This window comes from Pararge aegeria, chromosome 23 (genome assembly GCF_905163445.1).
Source record: "Pararge aegeria chromosome 23, ilParAegt1.1, whole genome shotgun sequence".
NCBI lineage: Eukaryota > Metazoa > Arthropoda > Insecta > Lepidoptera > Nymphalidae > Pararge > Pararge aegeria.
Window position 1 is genome coordinate 8947207 of NC_053202.1, and position 26717 is coordinate 8973923.

Genomic DNA, 26717 nt, shown 5'->3' on the forward strand with positions numbered 1-26717 from the left:
AAGTAGGTAATCCCATTACCCGATTACCCAAATACATCAGTAGCCAAGAATAGCCAAAGAACTGTGCCCTTAATCGAAAAAGTGGCCTATTTTGTTAAACTTGAAGTTGGCAGACGTCACAAGGTGAGATAGCACTCGGGTAAGTTGTTCGTTGACTACCGCAAAGAACGCAGATATATCCTAGCGTTTTTTTTTTTTCACGCATGTGTAAATCGCGTTTATAAATCTGTTCATCATCATCATCATCATCACATCAATTACCGGCCCACTACAGAGCACGGGTCTCCTCCCACAGAGGAAGGGGGGTTAAGGCCGTAGTCCACCACGCTGGTCCAGTGCTAATAGGTGGACTCCACCTACCTATGAGAACATTATGTAGGACTCCGGCAAAGAGGTTTCCTCGCGATGTTCTTCGTTGATGCAAGTGATATTTTAATTACTTAAAACGCAGATAACTTATAAAAGTGAAGTCGAGCTTCTGCCCAATGCGCTATCACCGCTTCCGCTTATCAATCTGTTGATTAATACAAATTAAATTCGGGAGAATATTTTGTGCAGTAAGTAGTATAGCTCCATAAAAACTATCAAAAATCGCAAGCTTTATTCGCCGTGCGTGTTAGCTGAAATTCCATAAATACGCGGAATATAAATGGCGGGTATTAAAATCTCTTACAATAACCGCACGAACCGCATTTATACCTACTTGAAATGCTTATGACGTCTGTCGAGTAATTTATGCAAAACCAAAATTACTCTCCTACCTAGTAGTAGTATGGCTCTTCCGCACGCACCTGCACGAAATGTACGCGACTATTTTTATTTGCAATGACGTCTGAGCCCTCCAAGTGTACCTTTGGATGATCATCCCTCCCAATTTATCTTAGCCTCAGAAGTCAGAACTCAACCAAGCGAAGCTTACGCACTCTTCACTGGAAGGTTACGGTAACTATGCCAGTTAACAAGAACATATTATTACGGAGAAACAATTGAATTTTCATAATTAATAAAGAAATTCCACTCACCACTACTGTGGTGGACCTAGTTTAAAGCTAATTAGCTCTTGACCGCGCAAAAACGTGTGCTTGATTAGAAACTAAAAAATGTTGACATTTATTCATTCATTTCAAATTCCATGGCATGTACAGTCTATTTTTCCTAACTGTCTTAGAATAAACAATATTTTCTTTTGTTAATTTTTCGTGAAAAGTTTATTGGAAAATTATTAAGACAACTAGCCGTTGCCCACGTTCTTCGTCCGCATTTATAACGGTTTTTACAAATACCGTGTGAACGTTACCTACTTTCCTTTTATTTATTTATTTATACTCTTTATTTGAACAAAATCATAAATACAGAAGAATAAAAAAAAACACAGACAGAAGCAGTATACATAAAGCGGCCTGTTATTGTGATTAGTTAGGTTTATTTTAATTGTAATGGAACAGCGGAGTCTTCTGACACAGGGTTAGTAATATGTACTACTTTTAAAAGAAGACTTCAGCCATATATTGATACCACTTTCTTACCGAAATAAACTAATTTTACATTTTTTTTTGATGGTTTGTTTCAAGAATCATTTCGTAAATCGCTTGTGTCACATGCCCCTGTAAGCCCTTGCGGTTCATGCGGTAGTCAGCAACGAATTTAATCCATCAATTCAATAGGGTTAAAGAGCAACTTAAAAAGGTCAGGGTCAGATCTTTAATTACAACCTTACTCTAAACAAATCTATGATTAAATATCAAATCACAGTTAGAGGGAAATTCTATTTAGTATTTTCTGGCCTAGTATCGACAGCTGCAATAACTCGATTGCGCTGGCTCAATTACTCGTATTAACGCAAATGTACGGCGGCATACCTTGGGAAGCGCCGAGAGTCCTGGATCATCACTCCACTCAACTCCTGGGTTCAGGCCTCAACTTCAATAGAATACACGCTGCATTCTGCTAAAAACCTTACGCATGCACCCACCAATGCAATAAGGTTTGGGGGCTTAAAAGATTACTTCATTAACATACCTTCCATCAGACGAAACCAGAGAAAATTCTGAAGTGATAAATTCCCAAATTGACCCAGCCTGGAATTGAACCCGGGATCATCAGCTTACATAACCACAACGCTTACAACACCGAGGAGGTCGTCAAACCTTATTCTTCGTATCTATGGTAAAGCCATCGATCGCTAATAAAAAGGAAAGGCACATGTCTTGTCAACTTTTAAACCTTGTTAGCCTAGTGGTAAGAACTTGTGCTTTCCTTTCGGCAGAACGGATTTCAAATCCCGGCACTCACCTCTAACTTAGTTATGAACGTTTTTGTTTGAACAGAGATGAAAAACATCGTGATGAATCCTGCATGCCTTAGAGTTCTCCGTAACATTCTCAAAGGCGTGTGAAGTCTACCAATCTGCATTTGGCCAGCGTTGTGGACTACGGCCAAAATCATGTCCTATAGTCAGTAACGGGTTTATAATAACGTTCTGCTCCTAGACAAGCCATCTTTTAATTAAATGATATTGTACCCCATTCAGCACTTTCATAAAGAAACTTTTACGTACACAAAGATAGTTCAGAAAATAAACAAATTATGCCTCCATTAGTGAAGTCCTTCCATAAATTGCCCTGTAAACTGTCCAGCTATTTGCAACTAACAGCCGTTTATTTCAAGCCCTACAATCAGGGCTGCCACACGGTCACTTAACTGCAAGATAATTTATTAAACTTTTTTTTTCAACTGTAAAAAGAATTGTTGGCTTACAGCTCCAGTCAAAGCAATTTTATTTTAAGATGAGAATTTTATATAGTCATATAGAGTTTTACTTTATTTTCCCTTAAATAACGGATTAAATTCTAAAACACGAACGTCAACAATATCAAAATAATACTGTTATAACGTTTACTATATTTTCTTTGACTGCTATATGTGAATCCATCCGTGAAAAATTTAAAGATATAGGTATATTTACGGTAGCTTAAAAATTCAAATTTAAAAAAAAACATTTATTTCACTTTTGAATCGTCACAATATATTAATAACAATATAGTATTTGTGAGACGAAATATTACTCTTTATAAACAAAACTCGAAACATACCTTACTTTAATGGACATAAGTAAGTGGCATCTGCATATCGTTTTCGAAAAGTGCAGATAGTCATTTGTAGGATGATGAATTTGCACCTACCAATGCATTAAAATTTCTATGAGTGACATTTAACGATTCTGCTAAATGTATTAAAATTTGATTCACTATGAGTGAAAGCAGTTATAAAAAAGCCCCATATAAGCCATTGAGTGAGAGCGAGAAGAAGGCATTCCATCATTGCGTTTCCGAAATTCGGATATGCGATATCGATATAATTAATATACGCGCATGCGGCGCGCTGCATTCGGATTTCGGATACATGGAATATGGATAGGATACAAACAAAAAATATGACCTACCACATCTACAGTCATAGTGCTTGTATACTCATTGTCTATACACTACCGAGAAACGGTTAAAAAAACAGTGTTTATTTTCTCATTGCTATCAAGTATGAATTGCATTTTGTTATCCGGTATAAAAAGTAACGTATGAACATATCTCCAGGATGCAAACTACATATAATATATGTGCCAAGTTACTCGTATATCATAATCGTTGAAAAAGTTGTTTTGTTGAGTGAGTTGAATATAATCCCATCCAAAACATAATTTACTTAAAATTTATAGCCAAGGTGAATATGGGTGGTTGTCGGCTTCACCGACAAAAGAACTGAGATCTAAACGGGTGCCAAGTTCTGTAGATAGTCCTGAATTATATGTATAAGAACAAAACAACTTTTTTAATAACGTTGAGTTTTCAAACAAACAAACAAATAAGCAAACAGACAGACAGTTTCTACGTTCTCGTTAAAGGTGCGGCTAGTAAAATTGGGATCAAGAAATTACTAGAACAAAATTTGGATTAAATTTTGGGTTCAAATTACTTTGCATTAAAAGAATGATGATTTTAAATTGCTGATGTTGGAAAAGAGAGAGTTCCTTGGTGACTTCTTTTCGGTAGAATCTGCCGTCAGCACCGGTGTTAGAGACACTACAAACAGTTTGGCTTGACGTTTCACAACAGCTTGTAAAATATAGGGCCTAGTTAAAATAAATTAATGTGGAATTTCTTGGGAAGTAAATATAATTTTATCTTCATCATCAACAACCCAGGCCCACTTCAGGGCACGGGTCTCCTCTCGGAATAAGAGGGGTTTAGGGAGTAGTCTAGAAGCTGGCCAAGAGCGGATGGGTAGACTTCAGCCGTTGAGAACATTATGGAGAACTCTTAGACATGCAGGTTTCCTCAAGACGTTTTATTTCACCGTTAAAGCAAGTAGTATTTAAATTTCTTTAATTAAAACGCACATAACTCCGAAAAGTCAGTGGTGCGCGCCGGGGCTCGAACTCGGTCTCCACGAAAGAAAAGCCGAAGCCTTATCCACTAGGCTATACTTTTTTTTCTTCATAATAAATAATTTCTTTTGATCTGCATTTTTAGCTAGATCCTTTCACATTTGTTACTCTATACGCAATAGATGAACGTCCATTCGGCTAGGTCTTTTGTAGGGTTTTCTATATTCAACGGTTTTGTGCCGCTTGCGTCCAGCTGATCCCTGTAACCTTTCACCAATCGATTCTCACTGGGCAACTCTTATAACCTAACTTGTCTATGGTCCTTGAAACAATGTGTGGTATTTTGTGTTTGTATTATCATAGATATCACTTTCGTATGAAAATAAGTTGATTAAAAAACCAAATTTATATTTTTTTCATCTGTCAAATGTCAGTTTACAGGTTCCCTAAAATATACGATCCGCCGAATCGGCGTCGTTACGTTACACATCACATATAGGAGTTCTTGAAACGTTTTTTTCTCTAGGAATCACCTAAATCTCTGGGGTTCTCTAGTTAAGTTGATTCCTACGTTTAGTGAAATCGGGCGTTAATATCGTTTAATTTATGCAGGTGTACTATTGCTACGCTATCGAAGCGGTGATAGCCCAGTGGTTGAGACTTCGACTTCACTTTCGGGAGGCTGAGTTTGAATCCCAGCACCTCTAACTTTTCTAGGTTATGTAATTTTTTTTAAGCACTATCACTTGCTATAATGGCGAAGGAAAACATCGTGAGGAAACCTGCATGCCTGAGAGTTCTACATACTGTTCTCAAAGTCCACCAATCCGCACTGGGCCAGCGTGGTGGCCCGTAATGGGTTACTAATGATGATTGGAAGCAGGCCACTCCGCTCTCATCTCTCACAAAACAGAAAAATTCTAAAGATTGTTAAACTTTAAAATGATGTTGGAAAAGAGCAATGCTGCTGAGTTTCTTGCCGGCTCTTCTCAGTGGAATCTGTCTTCTGAACCGGTGGTAGAGTCACTACAAACAGACTTGACGTTTCATAAGTGCTTATTAATTAGGCCTACTTGAAATAAATGAATTTTTAATTTTGAATTTTTTGAATTTTGATGGTGATTATTGCTGTATGGTAAGCCGTGATGGCCTAGTAGTTAGCACTTCGCTCTCCCATTCGGGGGGACTGAGTTCGATTCCTGGCAAGCACCTTAAACTTGCATGCTATTATACTCAAATTAAATATAGATATAACTCTACCACCATCTACTTCTTAATGTTTTTTTTGTTGGCAACCCTGTCCTCCCCTTTTTAATATTCATGATCAAGCAAACACTTCTTATTTGACTCCATTTACGCATTATTTTTCTTATGCCCCTCCCATTACGGAAAATTTGGCGCGTGAATGTTTATTTTGCAACAGATGGCAATCTTATTCTAAAATTAGATTGAATCGTTGGGTATTGAATTGTTCTGATAAATATTAAGAGTATATAAGCCCAGAGTTAAGAAATTGGTGGTATCGAGAAACCTCGTGCCTCGAAGAGCACGTTAAGCCGTCCTTATTCGTGATGTGATATTTATCATTATAATTTTTCTACCATAAATTTTCCTATAAACACTCAAGAATATTAAATGATATAAAAAAACATTTTTTTTTTAAATCCATTAATCTTCTTCCGGGGCTTTTGAGTACCCAACCGATGTACAGTATTCATAAAAAAAAAAAAATTCATCAGTCATCTTAGCACCCATAATACAAGCTACGCTTACTTTGGCACTAGATGGCGATGTGTGCATTGTCATAATATATTTATTTATTTAAATTCAAAATTCATTTATTTCAAGTAGGCCTAATATAAGCACTTTTAGTAGTGACTCTACCACCGTTTATTTATTGCTGTATGTTTATCATACAGCAAAAGTCATGATGGCCTAGTGGTTAACAGATCGGCCTCCCTGTCTAAGGGACCGAGTTTGATCCCCACCACGCACCTGTAACTTTTCGGAGTTATGTTCGTATGTGTGCTACTTAAATCGAGGCCAAGCCACTTGCATATTTAGTGTACAATTATAGTAGAGCTATCAAAGATGAACGTCAAGCTAATATAATCGTAAGTCTGGAGAAACTTACTCGCAGCAGCAAACTTGTTAAAAGTTCAATCGAGCAATTAAACCGTCGTTAAGTTAGCGCAGTTATTGATCAGGTTATATTTAGTTCTCGGTCGTGCTACAATTATAAACCAAGAGCATTTCTAGCTATGGGTTGTTTCGCTTTATGAGCTTTTTATTAAAAATTCTTCTTCTTCTTTAGGTGCCTCTCCAACTAGTGAAGGTTGGCCGTCAGTTTTTGATACTTTTCCTTTTCTCTCGCGAGGCTAAACAGCTGGGCGGCACTCGCGATCCTTGTCCACTCCCTTATATTGCGCAACCAAGACTTCCTCTTGCGACCGATGCGTCTCTTTCCAGCAACTTTGCCCATCATTATCAGTTGCAGTAGCCTGTATCTATCATGCCGAAGCACATGCCCTAGATAAGCAACTTTTTTCTTTTTGACGGTCTTCCAAAGTTCGCGCTGACAACCAACTCGCAACAACACTTTATTAAAAATTAACTCACATTAACTCCAGCTGATTTATTAACTTTAAGATTCGAACAATATTGATTTCAATATTAAATGCAGTTTAGTTTATATTAAATCAAAATTTTCAATATTAAATACAGGAAAATATTTAAAAACAAACACGTTAACTTTTTTTATTTACATAGACTTTTTTAATACTGGATATAAGCAAGCGGAAATACATTACTTCCGATACAATGAAAATTTAATATAATTTATACTTCCTATCCTATCTTACTAATATTACAAATGCGAATGTTTCTATGGATGGACTGATTATTGTATGATTGCTACTTTTTCATAAAAACTACTGAAGGTATTTTACTTCAATTATAAAATTCAAAATTCATTTATTTCAAGTAGGCCTAATATAAGCACTTTTGAAAGGTCAAGTCTGTCTGTTTGTAGTGACTCTACCACCGGTTCGGAAGGCAGATTCTACCGAGAAGAAGCCGGCACGAAAACACAGCAGTTGCTCTTTTCCAACATAAACAAATAACATTTTTCTATCTTGTGAGAGATGAAAGCGGAGCCGGATGCTTCCAAGCAACCTTGTCATTAATAAATTCATCAATTGTATAGAAACCTCGCTGAAATAAATATGTTTCAACATATTCTTTAAATTAATTCATTGGTAGGTCCAAAATTACCTTAGGAATCATATTATAAAAGCGTATACTCAATCCCACAAATGACTTCTGCACCTTTCGCACGCGATATGCATTTGTCACTAATTTATGACCATTTATTGTAAGTCGACTGTTTATATCCACTTTTTGTTTATAAAGACTAATATGTTGTCTTACAAATACTATATTAATATAAATATATTTAACAGTAATATAGGTTACTAGTTGTACCCTGCCACGCCTCGCTGTGGCACATTGTGATTGAATGGTTGTGAAAAATAGATAAAAACAATCCTTGATGCGTATTATATCATGCTAAAATTTCAGCACGATCAGTGTAGAACTTTTTGAGTTTTTGAAGCGTACACAAACCAACATAACATTTTTATATATATAGATATGTGTTTTAGCACAAAAGATATCCCTCCTACTTCCAGAGGCAACCAGTATTCTTTGGAAATTATAGATAGTTGCAATCATTGACTGCAAATCTTACATAGACTCTTCCGCACTTAAAGTTTTAGTAGCACCTAGTAAAGCATTTTGTGGCCAAGCTTGTCCAGAAGAACTCCCATGCCTATTTAAGCTGCTAAGTTGCGTTCCAGTCCGAAGGGTGTCATTTCATAGGATGTGTTCCATGCATTCAAAGTGTTCCTCTGTTTATGTAACAAATTATGGTTTTTCACTAACCATTAGGTTACCACAGCTTGGTCCATCATTTATTACTATAAAAAACCTTTAGGATTTTATCAACAATTATAATTATATAAATAATTTTAACGCCCCACAATCTCCTCAAGGGCTAAAATTTTTCGAAATCTGATAGTAAGTGACCTTAATTTAACAAACATGAAACTTTTATTAAATTTTAAGACTGTGGGATTGATTGTTTTTAGTATAAATTTTTCATTCTTTTTCATTAGCACCCCCGTAACCGATTTTGTGATTTAAACTTCATTCAATACATTCTTGTTTGCTCGTAACATAGCCCAAAACAATTCTGTCAAACTTTCATGTCAAAAAAGTTAACATTCAAAATTTAGTTTTTTATGATTTTTTCTAATCATTAACGCCCCGACTATACACTTCGGAGATTTAACACTTATAAAAAAGTTAGCCTATCCATTAAGTCAATGTATCCTCTACATGGATGCAAAATTTCAATTCAATCGGATGTTCAGTTTAATAGTTTTAACGGAACAACCGTAAAAACTCTATAGATTTATATATTAGTATAGATACTCAGTGGCGTGCAACCGTTCTGGAGATTTTCTTCATTTTATATCATCTGCATACTCCGTGCATACCCTCTATGCACGCCATTGGTTATACTTAAATAAGAATAACACAGGCTTTTATTTATAAAGATATTGTGTCCTACGTATATTATAATTGCTAAAGTTTGTATAACTGGATGGATGGATGGAGTGACAAACTTAAACCAAATTCCGATCAGTGTTTTTTGCGTGAAAGATTAAGTTTACAGTAATATATGTTATACATAAGAATAAAACAGGCTTTTAAAATTCTTTGTGAAAAAAATCCTAAATAGATCAGATAGAAGATAGATCTCAGAATCCAGACTATTTTCCGACTAACTTGAAACTTATTGTTATACAATAACAATAAGTGGCGTGGCGTGCGCTGTAAAACTGTTTGGGATAGGCTAAGAAAATGTATATTAGGTTTATTTCTCGTAAGCAGTTCTACCTTTATCACGCAACAGCATATATCTATATTTTATCTGAAAGCCATTATAACCAAAATAGTAAACCAAAGTACTATATTTAATGAAATATTTCCCTAGGCCCAGTTTCCGTTATTTGTTTAATTATAACTTTAGGAACCAAGTTAATTTATTCATTTTTTGTTTCAGATATGATCAAACTCCATCTCCAAAGATGTCCAAATACACCAGAATAGTAAACAGACCCATCGGAATCAATAACTAAACTGCACCTGCCATGACATCCGAGGAACCCATCGATGTGGTCGCAAAGAAGGCTGAACCTAAGAAACCAAATGCAAACTTTCCCGATGACAATCCAGATACTAAAACTGACAAAAAACAAGAACACCTAATGCGTACGCATCAGCTTATGCATTTAGTGTATGAACTACCAGTTGAAATAGAAAGAGGCCCAGAAAACAACAATATGCTTAAGGAAAACCCGCCGATAACTATAGTTGAAATAACGGAACAGAATGGTTGTGAAACAGAATTAGGTAGTGCCAGGCAATGTGATAGTGATTATTACCAAGAATCTAGTCCCGATTTAGGCAATAAGGTCGTATACGACGTGTTAGAAACTAACGAACTGTTAATGCAATGTGCTGATGAGTTCAAGGAGGTGATAGACAGGACTTCTCCAGACGACACAACAGATGATGATTTGATAGAGTTAAAAGCGTTATTGGAAAGCAAGCCAAAGTTACTGGAGAGGTACATTAGGGAGTGTGCAAGTATAGATGAGGTGAATAGGCTACATAACATAACGTCATGTGGTTCATTGTCGCCGAGGCCACATCATGAGGCGAGGAGTACTTCGGTTACGTCAGACCTCTTCCAGTTATGGTTGTCTTCGTCGCCAGTTAAGGTGAGTTTATGTGATAATCGTTTTATTATGTCACGCTCCAAGGCCTCTGTAAATGCATAATGTAATTTTATTAAACTTACCGACCCAAGTGACAGTCACTTGGCAGTCACTTCACAGGTAGACCTGATTGTCTGTTACACTAAACAGTTTTTTTAGTTACTGTGAATGGGTGTGAAATGTATGACACAAAATCAATTTCTTTGCTTAGCTAACAACATCCCACAGGTAAAATTAACTCACTGACAGTGTATAGTCAGTACATATTTGAAAATTTAATGTATGTTCATAAAAAAATTTCAAATTTAAGAAAAAATGTGACTTCAATAATTTAAACATTAGAAGTAAGAATAAACTTACAATGCAATATACTAGGTTACATAAAATTCATAATTGCAAAAAATTGCAAACAATTCTACAATTCTACATACTAAACTGCCCATTGAAATCTTGGAGATGTCTCCTAAAAAGTTCAAAGTTTGTATTAAACGTAAGCTTATAGAATAGTCCTATATAGTATAAAGGACTACGTAATCGTTAAAAAGCTTGGGTGTGAATGATTGCTCTAACCAGGTTGCTCTTCTAATAATTTTGAATGACAATGTGAGATGGATTTTTTGCAAAAATAATAACCCCTTATCAATTTTTGATCTTAATTGCAGCTCCTACAAAATATGCTAATACAAATTTTGGTATTGTTAGCTAAGCGACGATTCCAGAGACAAATTTTGTTTGGAATAATGCAGTCTGAATCTATGATGGCCACACGTTTATGAGAATAGGTATATAAGTAAATAAATAAATATACTACGACAATACACACATCGCCACCTAGCCCCAAAGTAAGCGTAGTTTGTGTTATGGGTACTAAGATGACTGATGAATATTTTTATGAATAATATACATAAATACTTAGAATATACATATAAACACCCAGACACTGAAAAACATTTGAACCCAGCCCAGGCCAGGGTCGCAAACTGCGCCAACCGGCCGGATATCGCGATCTTTGTGTGTTTAAATTATATACATTATGGTATCTATTACATTTTAAATCATCAGTACTTACTACTGACAGATTTATTGAAGGTTTAAACAGATTAGTTAGAATGCCATAGTAGAAAATCACAACCGTGTCTCAACAATTAAGTAAACTGTTAAAGCTACTCAGAGTGATTTGCTAGTTACGAAATTTAATTACTATCAACAATAAGCTGCTGGCAATCCCGAATCTTATACCAATATATAAAGCTGAAGAGTTTGTTTGTTTACAAGAACGCGATGATATCAGGAACTTCTGGTCCGATTTGAAAAAAAAAACAGTGTTGGATAGCACAATTATCGAGGTAGGCTAAAGGCTAAATATATCTTCACGCTATGACCAATAGGAGCATAGCACTAATGAAAAATGTTCCAAAATCGGAGATTTTTCTCTTTTTGAGAGATACCGCTGCGTGCGCTGCGTATACGGTTAAAGTATCGATAAAATCATGTACTTTCATGTCATGTCCTTTAAAAGTTCTAAAAAAAGGTCTGCGATAGCATGTCTATCTTGTATGGTTGACCTATTATATCCAGGGGCGCGCACGTCATACACGCATAAAAGCACTGCATACCCTAAAATTTTTGTATGACTCATAAATACGAAGGATTTTTCCATTTTATGGCACCTTCCTTCTTATTATGCATACCCTGGTCAAAAACCCTGTGCACGCCACTAGGAATATACCCATATAGCCCAGTGATTCGTGGACTCTACACACCTTCTAGAACGTTATGTAGTACTCTTAGGCATGCATTCCTCACGATGTTTTCCTTCACCGTTGAAGCAAATGATATTTTAATTGCTAAAAAAATGCACATAGCTTATAAATGTTAGAGGTGCGCCCTGGGATAGGAACTCGGCACCCCGAAAGTAAATTAGAAGTTGCAGAATCTGGGCTATCACCACTTCAGCGCGACTGCACGGCGCATGAGCCGACTTAAAAAAATATTCGTATGTTGTCGCGGACTGTATTATAGAACTTCTAAGAAACAATTATTGCGACAATTTCGATATACTTACTGCATACTTCCGTCGTTCCGTCGGCGTTACGTTTACCGTTCACGCATCGCACGCATCAGAATCGCTCAAAAAGGATATTTTTTGCAGGTTTTGCCCGAGATTCCAATATAAATGAATCCTAGCTAGATCTATTTATCGCCTCCGAAACCCCCCCGTACTTATACATAAAATTTCATGAAAATCGATGGAGCCGATTCCGAGATTCCAATTACATATATACAAGAATTTCTCGTTTTGACGGCCGACTGGCGCAGTGGGCAGCGACCCTGCTTTCTGAGTCAAGGGCCGAGGGTTCGATTCCCCCCACAACTGGAAAATGTTTGTGTGATGCGTATAAGTGCCTGGGTGTTTATATGTTTTTTTTTTAAGTATTTATGTATATATAATTCATAAAAATATTCATCAGTCATCTTAGTACCCATAACACAAGCTACGCCTACTTTGGGGCTAGGTGGCGATGTGTGTATTGTTGTAGTATATTTATTATTTATTATTATTAAAGATATAAGATTAAACATATATAATCAGTGTCACAGCATGGTCGTTTTATATATTGTATTCGAAGCAACGCAACGCACTTATAAAGCTTTTACACTACCTAACTGAAAAAAAAATTGGTTGCCTGTAAAGTCAGTATACGGGCGAAAGTTTTACGTGACAACGACTTTGAGTGGTAAAATAATTTTAATGTGAATATTCATTCGTATAGTAGGAAGAAGGATGAAATAATAGTAACAATTTAAAACATTTATTTATATAAAGAATTATATTTAAAACATTAATTTATACAAAGAATCTCGCACTGAATTTCATATTAACAAAATTTTATTTTTACCTTTACACATTCATACGTATTTATATACAAATATACATACAATAACTTGCAATACATTTGCGTACAATGAAACAGCGTTTACTACAAAGGGACGCGTGCCTTTCACTTTTTATGTCTGTCTCTCTCGCTCTTAGGCGGGCGCGTGCCTCTCGCTCGCTCTCATTGTGAGCGCATAACGTGAGCGGAGCGTAACGCAGTTTCTTGAAGTGTCACCCGGCAAACCAATTTATAAGACGTTGTCACGTCAAAAGACACTGTAATGCTAAAAGCTATGACAGCTTATTTTAATTTTTGATTAGGTACTTTAGGTACCTACAATTAATATTATCTGTCACAGTAAGTGTTACTGGTATCTACATCGTATCGCCCTACTGCTCCTTACAATAATATGTAGTTGTGTGTTGTGGATTACATGTTAACTCAATTTTTTTTCTTTTTGTTAAGTTTAAGAGCTATTGTTGTAATATGTAATTGTTTTCTGTCCCAAATAAATAAAAAATAAAAAGTAATCATAAAGGCCCTTCAACCTCAAATTATTAATATTGCCGGGTGCGTACAAGTTTGCTTTAAGCTTTATGATTTTTAACATGATACCAAAGGTTATATTAAATCTATATACCTAAGTTTAATCGGTATCTTAAAACACGTTTAATCAATTGCGATTACTACACGATTGATGAATTTCTTAACGACGAGGCTGATTGGAAGCAGGTCGCTCAAATCTCATCTCTCATCTGTCACAAGATAGAAAAATTCTAAAGATTGTTAGACAGAAAAATGAGCAATCTTCTGAGTTCCTTCCCGACTCTTCTCGGTAGAATCCTTTCGTACTGGTGGAAGACTCAGTACAAACAAACTGATTTAACGTTTCAAAAGTGCTTATAAACTAGACCTACTTGAAATAAATTAATTTTGAATTTGAATCAGTATCCTTCGTAAAGAGATACATTGACGGCCCAGTGGCGCAGTGGGCAGCAACCCTGCTTTCTGAGTCCAAGGCCGTGGGTTCGATTCCCACAACTGGAGAATGTTTGTGTGATGAACATGAATGTTTTTCAGTTTCTGGGTGTTTATCTGTATATTATAAGTATTTATGTGTATAAAAAATATTCATCAGCTATCTCATAACACAAGCTACGCTTACTTTGGGGCTAGATGGCGATGTGTGTATTGTCGTAGTATATTTATTATTTATTGTTTCTTTTTAGATATATATAAATGTATCATTCAATATCTGATAACAAATAAACAGATCAAAGTTGTTATCATTATACGATAATGATTTACAACAAATTGTATAAAAAAAAAAGATAAACCGACTGAAATATCCCGTAAAAACTCTTTGTACGCATAAACACAACAAAATTGCAACCACCTTTTTTTTGAGCAATTAACATTTAAATTACGATGCAGAACTTTCAAAGGATTTCTTGCGTGAAAAACTCTACTATACATGAAATAAGTATTACTCAAGATGGCTAATTACGAAGAAGAAGAAGAAAAAGTCTTTATTGCACATACAATTATGATAGAAATACAATAACGTATGAAGATAAAACTTAGAATTTTCGTGGTTCAATCAACATTTTTTAAATATAAAAAATATTGTGGGATTTGTGGATATTTCGACCCAGTTGCATGGACGCGTCCCGTCGTGACCACCATTCAACTGAGTCGAAATATTGACAAATCCCATAATGGGTGTACCATATTTAAGAAATAACGTATTATCTTTAATGTCGTGTCACTAAAACTGGTCCATGCGTCAGTTGAACCTTTAGTTGTCGCTTATTTAGCCTAAAGGGTAAATAAGCCTTGCCTTGGCAATTTGGCACTTTGCCCATTGTCCATTTGTATGGCACTCGTTTTTTGCACTTATTTTAGTCTTTTTTGGGCCAATATTTACATAAACTATAATAAGCGGATACCAGCGACTCCGCCTGCGTAGTATTTTTGTATTTTATTTTAATAATATATAATAATAATATTTTGTTTATTGTTCAATAAAACATAGGTACGATTCACATTACATCTGCACAATAGGTATAACTTATATTAATGTTAAAATTAGCACGGATATACAGAAATCAACTGTCCCTAAGCTAGGTATAAACCTGTGTTATAGGCGACAGTGCTCTCCTTATAAATATGGCTCGTTTAAAACAAAAAGTAAAAAAATAAAGATATCAATTCGCAGGTAACGCTGGTAATCATATTTGTACTATGTTACATGTTTTGAACATATGTGTGTGTGTGTGTTTAGTATTTTATATCCTGTGAGTGAATTTTTCCGGCGATGTCTATGACCGTCGATAAGTAGGCAAAGCTAAAAGCAAATATGAGTCGACATAACTTGTAAAATTAAATACTGATCCAACTTTCATCCCCTATAGTCTTATTAGCCCTTCGGGGGTGTGTGGGGGGTGTGTAGTGTAGTGGTAAAATCGATCTCAAAGATTGCCTTTTTCCAACATCACCAAATTACATTTTAACATTCACTTTTCTTTCTTGTGAGAGATGACAGCAAAGACGGATGCTTCTAAGTTGAAATTCAACAATTTAATTTCTAGTGCATAAAATAAATTTTAACACATTATTAATTCCGTACGGTAGGATAGGATCCTACTTGGATGAATATATTTATAAAAGCATGGACATATGTCTATTTGGATGTATCAATGTATGGATATTTGTTACTGTTTCACAAAATACATTTGAGTGCAATTTTGAATGAATATTGATTTTATACTCTGGATTAACACATAGGCTACATTTTACCTCGGAACAATCAATGGTTCCCGAACGATTTGTAAAAAACTGAGTTTCACGTTTACGAAACTACGAACGGTTTATACGATCTCTACAAGCGATGTTGACCGCAATCAACGTAATCGCAATAAATAAAAATTAAACTCGACTCTGGAGCTATAGTTTCCAAACTATAGCTGCAGTTATACCTCGTTGATGTGCTATTTAGGTTTTCACAAATTTCACGAAAACCATTGGTTTTACCTACGCTACGGTAAAGTATGGCTACGGTAAAAAGTAGCCCAAATGTTAATTCAATGTATCAACTATTAACTATCTCACTGCAGATTTCAGTTAAATCCACTTAAAATTTTTGGGTGAAACAGTAATAAACAGCTATACAACCTCATAAACTTTCACGTTCATAATATTAGCACGATATACTCAATATATATTATTGAATAATATTATTATTGCAATATAGATAAGGTGTAGGTATTATGTAAATATATAATCCACTTACAACGCGGTGCTCCAGTAAAGCATCAGATATTGATAAAATAGTGTATGGAATACTCAAGAGGCTTTTAAACATTATCTGACGCTCGAGTGAACTGATGATATCCTATCTGTTTACCGGCGCGGCGCTTTCCTATATTGCTATGCCAATCAATAAAAGGCTTCTCTCACGTACATCAGTCATCGTCACGTCACGTAAAAGTTGTAGAACATTGGCTAAGGCGGCCGATTGACGCAGAGTGCAGTGACCCTGCTTTCTGAATCCAAAGCCGTGGGATCGATTCCCACAACTGGAAAATGTTTGTGTGATGAACATGAATGTTTTTCAGTGTCTGGGTGTTTATATGTGTATTATAATTATTTATGTATATTATTCATAAAAATATTCATCAGTCATCTAAGTACCAACAACACAAGCTACGCTTACTTTGGGGCTAGATAGCGATGTCTGAATTGTCGATTAGGTTAAGAGACGAAAAAATAAATTTTTAATCGATTTTTAAGGTTGAAATAATGAAATAGAGTTGTATTAAATGGTTGACGGAAAGCATCTTTTTTATCGTCCTCAGTTTGAAATGCCGCACAGTTGGATATAGGAGTTTTATCCCCTTTTATATAAGGTAATTAAAAAAGCCTTAGAGACTTTCTTTAACTTGTATATTTTGACGTCTTCCCATTGGCGACGTGACTGATGTATGTAGAAGAACCAGTATGGCTTTGGATAAGGCCAAAGGGCGTGGGTAATTTTAAAAATGTATTCTTGGAAGGTGTGATTTTGTAACGTAGTTCTTCTATGGTATGACATACTACGTCTGCCTGTGACTTGTGAGGTCACAATTTATGTTTACCGTTGAGAACACCCTTGAAACATTTATAATCATATGATATAAATGACAACTTTTTTCTGTTTGCCTTTTTGTTTGGTTTAACCATTGCATCGATCTAAGTGAATCTTGGGACAAGGGTGTTCAGCATCCTAGAAACGGTTATAATTTACTTTTATCCCGAAAAAATACTCAGGGACCGATCCGCGGAATAAAACTTAGAATCGATCAGAACATAAAATTTTGCACACAGATGCTCGCGTGTTGAATACGGACAGGATAATTTTTAGGCCCAGAAAAGGCAGGTACAATTTGGGAATTTATAATTTCTGAATTTTATCTGGTTTGGCTTCAGTCGTGGCTTGTTACCACTCAACCGACAAAGACATCCCGCCAAGTGGTTTAGCGTTCCGATATGAAGCCGTGAAGAAACCGTTTACTCCCTCACAGGTTAGCCCGCTATCGTAGACTGCATTATTACTTACCACCGAATGAGATTGCATTCATAGATTAGTAGACCTGAACACATCATTAAGAAGAACGCCCTTCAAACCGCAACACAGGACTACTGCTTAGCGGCAGAAATAATGCAGAATTAATTTCAAGAATACATCATCATATAAACCAATTACCCGCTGACTACAGCGAACTGGTCTCCTCTCTCAATGGGAAGCGGTTGAGGCCGAAGTCCACCATGCTTGCCCAGTGTGGATTTGTGGAATAAACACGCCTTTGAGAACATTATGGAGAACTCTCAGACATGCAGGTATCCTCACGATGTTTACCTTCACCGTTAAAGCAAGTGATATTTTTATTGCTCAAAATGCACAGAACTTAGAAAAGGTGCAACTTAGCTGGGATTTGAACTCAGCGCCCCGTAAGTGAAGTCGAAGTACTACCCACTGAGCTATCACCGCTTCGAAAACCCAAGAACAGTACAAGAGAAAATATTCCCTCGGGCGACGCAACGGGCATAGCTAGTTTAATATTTTACTGAGCGAAAGTACCAGGACCTTATGAAATGCAAGGTGGATATAAACGTGAAGATCGATCATATAATATGGAAGCGTCATGTGCGCTTTTGTTACGGAATTACGGCTGTTTACGGCACGGCTCCGTATCACGATACGGAGCCGTGCTGTAAACAGCCCCGAGCTTTTAATAGGATTACCTTTGTTGAGGATTACCTTTGGCCGGTGAATAACGCTTTTAGTTGGCAACTTTAATATTTAAAAAGCTTACTGTTTATTTTCATCTGTGACATCTATTTCTATTACCGCTGGATTGGTTACTGTCACATTGTTTTTGTATCCAGTTGATTGATGGCAATAATAGTATGCTCCGTTCCAGCTAGGGTTGTTTATTTTTTTTATTTATTTATACTCTTTATTTGCACACAAAAAAAATACAGAAGAAAAATTTAAAAAAAACAGACAGGCGGCCTTATCGCTTAGTAGCGATCTCTTCTAGGCAACCTTAGGATGAGGAAAACCAAAGGATAACAGACTGCAGGTTGTGCATAAGTACAAAAAAACATACAAATAACTACATACTAATACTTCAACTCAAATTGAGATTACACAAATAAAATAATACATAATAAATATTATACTATTACAAGTCGTCTTTGATGTAAATTATAGTGATTTTTGACAGCTTTCTTATACATATCAAGCGATTTAGACTGCCTTGTGTCGATTGGGAGCGCATTTCCCAGCTCTACGGCTTATACTGTAAACTATCTTAAATCGGATTGCACTCTCAGGGAACTTATCCTTAAGATAAGAAGGAGTTTTTAAATGAATTTAATATTATGTGTGGTGACGGCAGATCAGAGAACTATTGTCACCACACCTTATACCAAACCGCCCCCCAGATAGTTGATAGGTGTCTTACGAGACGGTTGGTTCATGGTTCTGTGCTTCTACTACCATGCGATCACCAACCCGTCAGCCCAGCTCGATGGTAATGGGAAAACCCTCCCGATAGGAGATGCATTAATACTAGAAGTGGACTATTATAGGGTATTGATGATTATATAAATATATACTTATTTACAATGGCGTGCACTTATTACATACACCAAAGCACTGCCTACCCTTTTTTTTTATTGGCGTGGTGGAAAAGCTTTATGGCTACCTCTGGCCTCGGGCACGACGGATTTGATGTGGGACTCCCTCCTTTGGTATACCCAAAGGGGGTATACCAAAACTGGAAACCACCACGGCATGTCCCTCTTGTTGGCTTTGTTATACGCCCGGGGAACAAGCACTGCGTACCCAAAACTTTTTACAGTAGGTGGGTTTTGCCTACCCTAAAATCTTTACAGAAGGTGGGTTTTGCCATTTTATGCCTGACACCTGATTTACGCTAAGTTATATAGTTGCGAGGCTATTTTTAGTTACGCTAATAACAAACCTGGCGCAGACTACGCAAGGCCTCATGTTATATTTTCATTGAAACACATTTGTAAAGCCGTACCTCGTTTTGAAACGGTTCAAAAGCTTGGCTCAGCTTACATAACTGGCATTTGGTTTAACCTACATAATAAATAGCTATAGTTTTTTGTGCGTTACCTTGTTATGACGATGAAGGAAAACATCGTGAGAAAACCTGCATGTCAGGAAATTCTTTATAACAATTGACGGCCGATTGGCGCAGTTTGCAGCGACCCTGCTTTCTGAGTCCAAGGCCGTGGGTTCGATTCCTACTACTGGAAAATATTTGTATGATCGTCGGTCGTCATTCTAAGAGACCCGTGCTCCGTTGAGAGACCTAATGGGTCAATAAAAGTAATAATAATTATAACACATCATCCTGAGTCTATTAATATCCCACCTGCTTGGCTTTTAGACATAGAACCTCTTTTCTGCTTTGAGGTTGGCGGGCTTAATATAACTTGTGGTCACCAAAACTTTTCCTCACGAGTTTTAAATAAAATATAATTTATTAGCCTAAAACTTAATCCAAAATCTTGATCTTGACTCTTCAACATAGAATATTTTTTATCCTGGAAAAAAACGGGGTTCGAAAAACCGAAACCAACGCGTATAACGTTGCGGATAAAGATTTTTTTTCCTTCACTAGTGTTGGAAAATTTCTTTGATCATTACTCAACCCGGGGAACCGGAATAAGAACAAAGCCAATAAGAGCGACATGCCATGGTGGTTTTTAGTTTGGGTATACTCCCTTTAAAGGATTTTCCACCACACAAAAAAAAAAAACGTGTGTGTACCTACGTACACGCGTTAGAAGTTATACTTCTTGGCGTAACAAGAAATCTTTTCAAAAATTTTATCTTTCGCCTTATTCTACGTTTGTAGAAAAAACTACACTATAGAAAAAAAGGTATTATTTGAATTATTGAAAGTCAACTGTCAAACCTTTTTTAGAAAAAACTAAAATGTTGTCGCTAGCTTACTTCATGGTGTCGGTTTTTTGTGGCGGTGTGTCTTTTACTCTCACCATTTTTCCCTAACGCGCCAAAAGAAGTATAACTATAAAAAAAAGGCTTTCTTATCGCGCTTGCTTGTGACTCGTGCGCAAAATACCGGCTAGAGTGTAACGACCAATATAGCACACTAGTATCATAACGTACTATAACATGTTCTTCACACATAAATAAATTGATTAATTCATGGATTAGTAACATGGTAATAATCTAGCATAACATACCTAGTTTCATTAACCTGTTATCACACCGGGAGATTTCTCACACGTTAACAAAAAAAGGTTTCCGTCCTGAAGAACCCGAGCGTAGTAAGAAGCTGGCTTTAGAAGATTAGCTTCGCTCGAATACAAAATGTTAATTAAGTTTAGTCATTAAGCCCGTTAAGGGATAACAAATGGTAGGCCATTTGTTCCGCCCTTTGTCATTATTAGCAGGGATTATAGTTTTATAGGACATGGCTCGCAGGGTTCGGTGGTTTTAAATAGCTTTTCTGTACCATTATATATAATATGTATATATATATATACATAATATATATGTTATTATATTTTGTACATTTTTTCCAACACCTGCTGGTGATTATCTCTGTGTATATATAAAGGAATGGAAGAGGTGACTGACTGACGGGCTAACTGACTAATAGCAATGCTTTCTGATTGGCTGACACTATTTAACTATTGGCTAAAATACGCATATTCAGTGAGACGTATAGAAATATTTATTTATTTTTTATTTACTTATTTATATTCTTATTCTAACACCTGTTAGTTATAACTAATAACTGTTACCCGAAATAGTAGTAGTAGTCATATCATTATCATCAATGACATTTTTTTTTTGGCTTGGTGGTATAGCTTTTTTGCTACCTTCGCTCCTTTACCTACAAAAGTCCACTTCTGGACTAACGACCTCTCCCAACGTGAAGGTTTGTTCATAATCACCACGCTGAGCAGACGGATTGGTGTTCGCAGCAGATGGTTTTAGTAGCACAGCGCGCTCCTGTCCGTTATCCGTTATATTCCCTTAGTCACCTCTTACGACACCAGTATCTAAATAAAACTTCCAACTTCTGAGGTAGATAATGATTGCAAATTTAATCATCATCATTATAAGTCTATTACCTCTCCTGCGTCTCCTGGTTTATAGTAGAAAAGGTTATTGAGTTTAAGTCCACCACTCTACTCTAATGCGTTGGCGGTAGCAGCGGACATGTTTGTTTAAATAGCCGGGACTGAAAGCGTAACATGATTTCCAAAGTACGGTAGTGAATAACGTAAATTTCCTAACTCCGAGAAGGCATGGAAAAATACAGAATACTTAAATCTTGTTATTGTCACATGACCATGTGAGAAAGTGGTGTTTGTTTTCTCTTTGGATGGAAATTGGTGGAGTTACCCAAACGCCCCGCGTTTTTGCTCCTTTCGCTAAAGAGGACACAAACACGAATGTATTTAGTGTAATATATTTTTTTTACTTTCTAAAAATATTAACAAGTATTGTCTTTAGATATATTGAGTGTATTAGAATTTTATTAAATCGTTGACCCATTGAAATATGAAGTTGTAACAGATAGGTATATTATACAAAGTCGCATAAAGGTTTAATTTTACTATTCCGCTTTGGTAGCCCTGAATAAATGTACCTTTGTACTAGTCGATATAAATAATAAATAATTAAATATACTTCGACAATACATACATCGCCATCCAGCCCCAAAGTAAGCGTAGCTTTTATCATGAATACTAAAATGACTGATGAATATTTTTTATGAATAATATACATAAATACTTATAATGTACAGATAAACACCCAGATAAAAACATCTATGTTCATCACACAAACATTTTCCAAGTTGGGAAATCCAACCCACGGCCTTAGATTCAGAAAGTAGGATATGGAAAGGCAATTAAACTAAAGCTGATTATTCATCATCACATCAACCCATAACCCGTCCACTACAGTTCACGGATCTCCTCCCACAATGAGAAGGGTTTAGGCCGTCATCATCATCATCAAATCAGCCGATTGACGTCCACTGCTGGACATAGGTATTTTGTAGAGCGTTCCAAACTCCACGATTCTGGGCCGCTTTTATCCAGCGGCTCCCCGCGACTCGCTTGATGTCGCCTGTCCACCTGGTTGGAGTCGATCTACGCTGCGTTTACCGTGCGGGGTTGAAACTCCAACATCTCCAACTCCATATTGGCCCAGTGTGGATTGGTGGACTTCACACGTCTTGAGAAAATTATGGAGTGCTCTCGGGCATGCACCTTTCCTCACGATGATTTTATTTAGTTAAAACGCAGTTAGTTATAGTTGCGTGCTGGGATTGGAACTCGGTCCCACGGAAATGAAGCTGAAGTTCCTAACCACTAGGCTATCACCGCCATTGCTGATCATTACTCTCTTGTAAAGCTTAAAGTACGCGTTATAGCTTCTATACAACTCTGTTCTTTCGCTAGAAAGGTCGCTAGACAGTCCCTGAAATAAAATCCCGCACCAAAGAAAGGTACATCAAAATAATTATATTTGAAGTGTAGCCATCTTCTCTAAGTACATAAAAGCTTTTTGTACAATGACTCTCTAAAACTTAAAAGCTGTGCGGAGTGCATGGGCACTCGATAGTGGATAGATAATAATATTAGACACTTTGCAGTTTTTAGGGTTCCTTACGGATGGTATGGGCGCAAATATTCACAAAACATTTTTAAAAAAACTTAATTTATTTATTTCTTGTATTCGTTTTTTATACCATGGTAGAGGAATAACCTGTTATATGCCAGTGATATTACATACCTCTAATTGTTTCCAACGCGACATTTTACCTGAATGTTACATCGCTAGTCGGTACATCTTTCTCGGTTGGGTGTTAACTAGCCACAAAATGAGAGCCTCCCACCAGGCCATACCAGCGAAAATTCAGAAAATCTCTCTTCGTCTTTTTAGTAAAATATATTTCCTCATTGCCCCTTCTCAAGACCTCCCAGCTCCCACTTATAAAACCACAGTGCTCACCACTGCACAGGGGAGGTCGATAAAAACTTAATCAGATTCTCTTTTATAAAACTACAATTTAAGTATAATCAATAGTGTGAGAGATAAAAGCCAATCCAACTGCTTCCTTACTAGTTTTCTTTTTAGTAAAATTCATTCAGACCTTGTGATTCGTAGTTCTAGTTATTAATTCGTTAGAGAGCGGTTAGATTAAAGCGTTCAACGCTTTGCGTTTTGTTCATACCAAACCGGAGGACTCTAGCCTATCGCTGAACTAGACAATGGAACAATCTTGGACTTTACCCTAACTCTTGTTTACTGCTGCGGCCCGGGTTAACTTTGTGGGGCGGCTATTTTCCCAGTAACCCGGGCGTTGTGAGGGTGCCAGCTCACAGGGCTCTAGGAGCGCTGGGGGCTTGGGGCGTAGCCCTGGATCCTATGAGGCAGGCGGCTGCAGCGGTGTTCGTTCATCAGGGTGTGAAGGAAAGATTAAATGGTTTTTTACTTGGCATATTTTAGTATGTATCGTATGTTATATATCTATACTATATCTTAATATATATAAATCTCCTGTCACGATGTTTGTCCGCGATGGACTCCTAAACTACTTAACCGATTTTAAATTAAATTGGCACATTGTGAGCAGTCTGCTCCAACTTAAGAGATAGGATAGCTTAGATATTTAATTATAGTCGCAATTTTATTTTATTGCAAATTATTTGTCTATAATTAATTGATAGTCACATGTACTCATTTAAGGCTTCGCAATACTGAATACGATAAAAACAAAATCAAACGCAGACGAAGTCGCGGGCAACAGCTAGTACTAATATATAAATCTATAGTTTTTTACGGTTGTTCCGTTAAAACTATTAAACTATACATCCGATTGTATTGAAATTTTGCATCCATGTAGAGGATACATTGGCTTAATGGATAGGCTAACTTTTTATAAGTTTTTTTTAGTTTTAAATCTCCGAAAACTAAATTTTGAATTTTAACTCTTTAAGACATGAAATTTGGACAGAATTTTTTCGGGCTATGTTATGAGCAAACAAGAATGTATTGAATGTTTAAATCACAAAATCGGTTACGGGGTGCTAATGAAAAAAATGAAAATTTTGTACTAAAATTCCCACAGACTTAAAATTTAATAAAAGTTTCATGTTTGTTAAATTAAGGTCACTTTCTATCAGATTTCGAAAAAATTTTGCCCTAGAGATTGTGGGGGCGTCAAAATTATTTATATAATTATAATTGTTGATAACAATCTGAAAGGTTTTTTTATAGTAATAAATGATGGACCAAGCTGTGGTAACCTAATGGTTAGTGAAAAACCATAATTTGTTACATAAAAAGAGGAACACTTTGAATGCCATGCAAGCAACACATCCTATGAAATGACACCCTTCGGACTGGAACGATGCTCAGCAGCTTAAATAGACATGGGGGTAGTAGGGACTTCCCTGGACAAGCTTGGCCACAAAATGCTTTAATAGGTACTACTCCTAAAACTTGAAGTGCGGAAGAGTCTATGTAAGATTTGCAGTCAATGATTGCAACTATCTATAATTTCCAAATAATACCGGTCGCCTCTGGAAGTAGGAGGGACATCTTTAGTGCTCAAACACATATCTATATATATATAAAAATGGTATGTTGGTTGTGGAAGCGTACACACGCTTCAAAAACTCAAAAAGTTCTGCAATGTTCGGGCTGAAATTTTAGCATGATATATAATACGCATCAAGGATTGTTTTTATCTATTTTTCTCAACCATTCAATCGCAATGTGCCACAGCGAAGCGTGGCAGGGTACAACTAGTGTATGTATATATTAGTTATATAAATATATAATAAAAATACACCCTTCCACCAATCGGTTTCCCTTGGTTTTCCTAATCCTAAGGTTCGTGGAAGAGATCGCTACTAAGCGTTAAGGCCGCCTTTTGTATCCTACTTCTTAAGTTTATTTTTGTTGTGTCCATTGTTGTGTTTCTATTTGTGGTGTAAAAATAAAGTGTATAAATAATAAATAAATAAATGTTTTGGAGTTTTATTAGCTGAGCACGATACTCCAGTAGTACTACTCATGGGATAAAATCTTCACAATATAACAGAGTAAGGGCATCAGTGTCCTTTGTATGTATGTCCTACTAACATCACCAACCCGTCTGCCCAGTGTGGTGATTATGGGTTATTAAACCCTTACGCTGGGTCCAATTTCGAGAAAGAGGTGAACCGCCGAATCCAACTCGGATGGGCAGCGTTCGGGAAACTTCGTGACATCTTCTCGTCCAAAATCCCTCAGTGCCTGAAGACTAAAGTCTTCGAACAGTGCGTGTTGCCAGTGATGACTTACGGAACTGAGACATGGCCGCTAATAGGCTTCATAAGAAGGCTCAGAGTCACTCAGCGGGCGATGGAGAGAGCTACGCTTGGAGTATCTCTACGTGATCGAATCAGAAATAAGGAGATCCGAAGAAGAACTAGAGTTACCGACATAGCTCAGCGAGTCGCGAAGCTGAAGTGGCAATGTGCACGGCACAAAGCTCGGAGAACCGATGGACGTTGGGGTCTTAAGGTGCTGGAATGGCGACCCCGCACCGGTAAACGCAGCGTAGGTCGGCCCCCCAACGAGGTGGACAGATGACATCAGGCGAGTCGCTGGGAGCCGCTGGAGGCAAGCGGCCCGGGACCATGTATTGTGGAACTCCCTTCAAAAGACCTATGTCCAGCAGTGGACGTCAATTGGTTGACATGATGATGATGATGATGATGGCTGGGTTTTTAGTCCAGCGGGACTAGAAGTAAAAATTATATCCCCCAGTTATATCCCCTGACAGGGTATATAATTAATGTGTCCACCTGCTAAAGCAGTTAACATAAAATAGTTTACCCCCGTTTATTAATACACATATATATCCTAAATATTTTTTTTTTTCCCGAAACGTTTTGAAGCCGTTATGTTAATGGTTCCTTTGTCGAACTGGGAATAATGTATGCGGAATACAAACACAAAATTACCTCAGAAGCACCGAACGCACGGTTTAT

At 36.7% G+C, this 26717-nt stretch overlaps 1 protein-coding gene across 1 annotated transcript in view; it reads left to right on the forward strand.

The window, feature by feature from the left end:
- Positions 1-26717, forward strand: part of LOC120634352 (cGMP-specific 3',5'-cyclic phosphodiesterase-like) — a 117088-nt gene that overhangs the window by 48738 nt on the left and 41633 nt on the right. Inside the window, exon 2 of the mRNA XM_039904864.1 lies at positions 9510-10230. Coding sequence (XP_039760798.1) covers positions 9598-10230 — 633 coding nt within the window. The 5' untranslated portion in view covers positions 9510-9597. The remainder of the gene's footprint in view (positions 1-9509; positions 10231-26717) is intronic.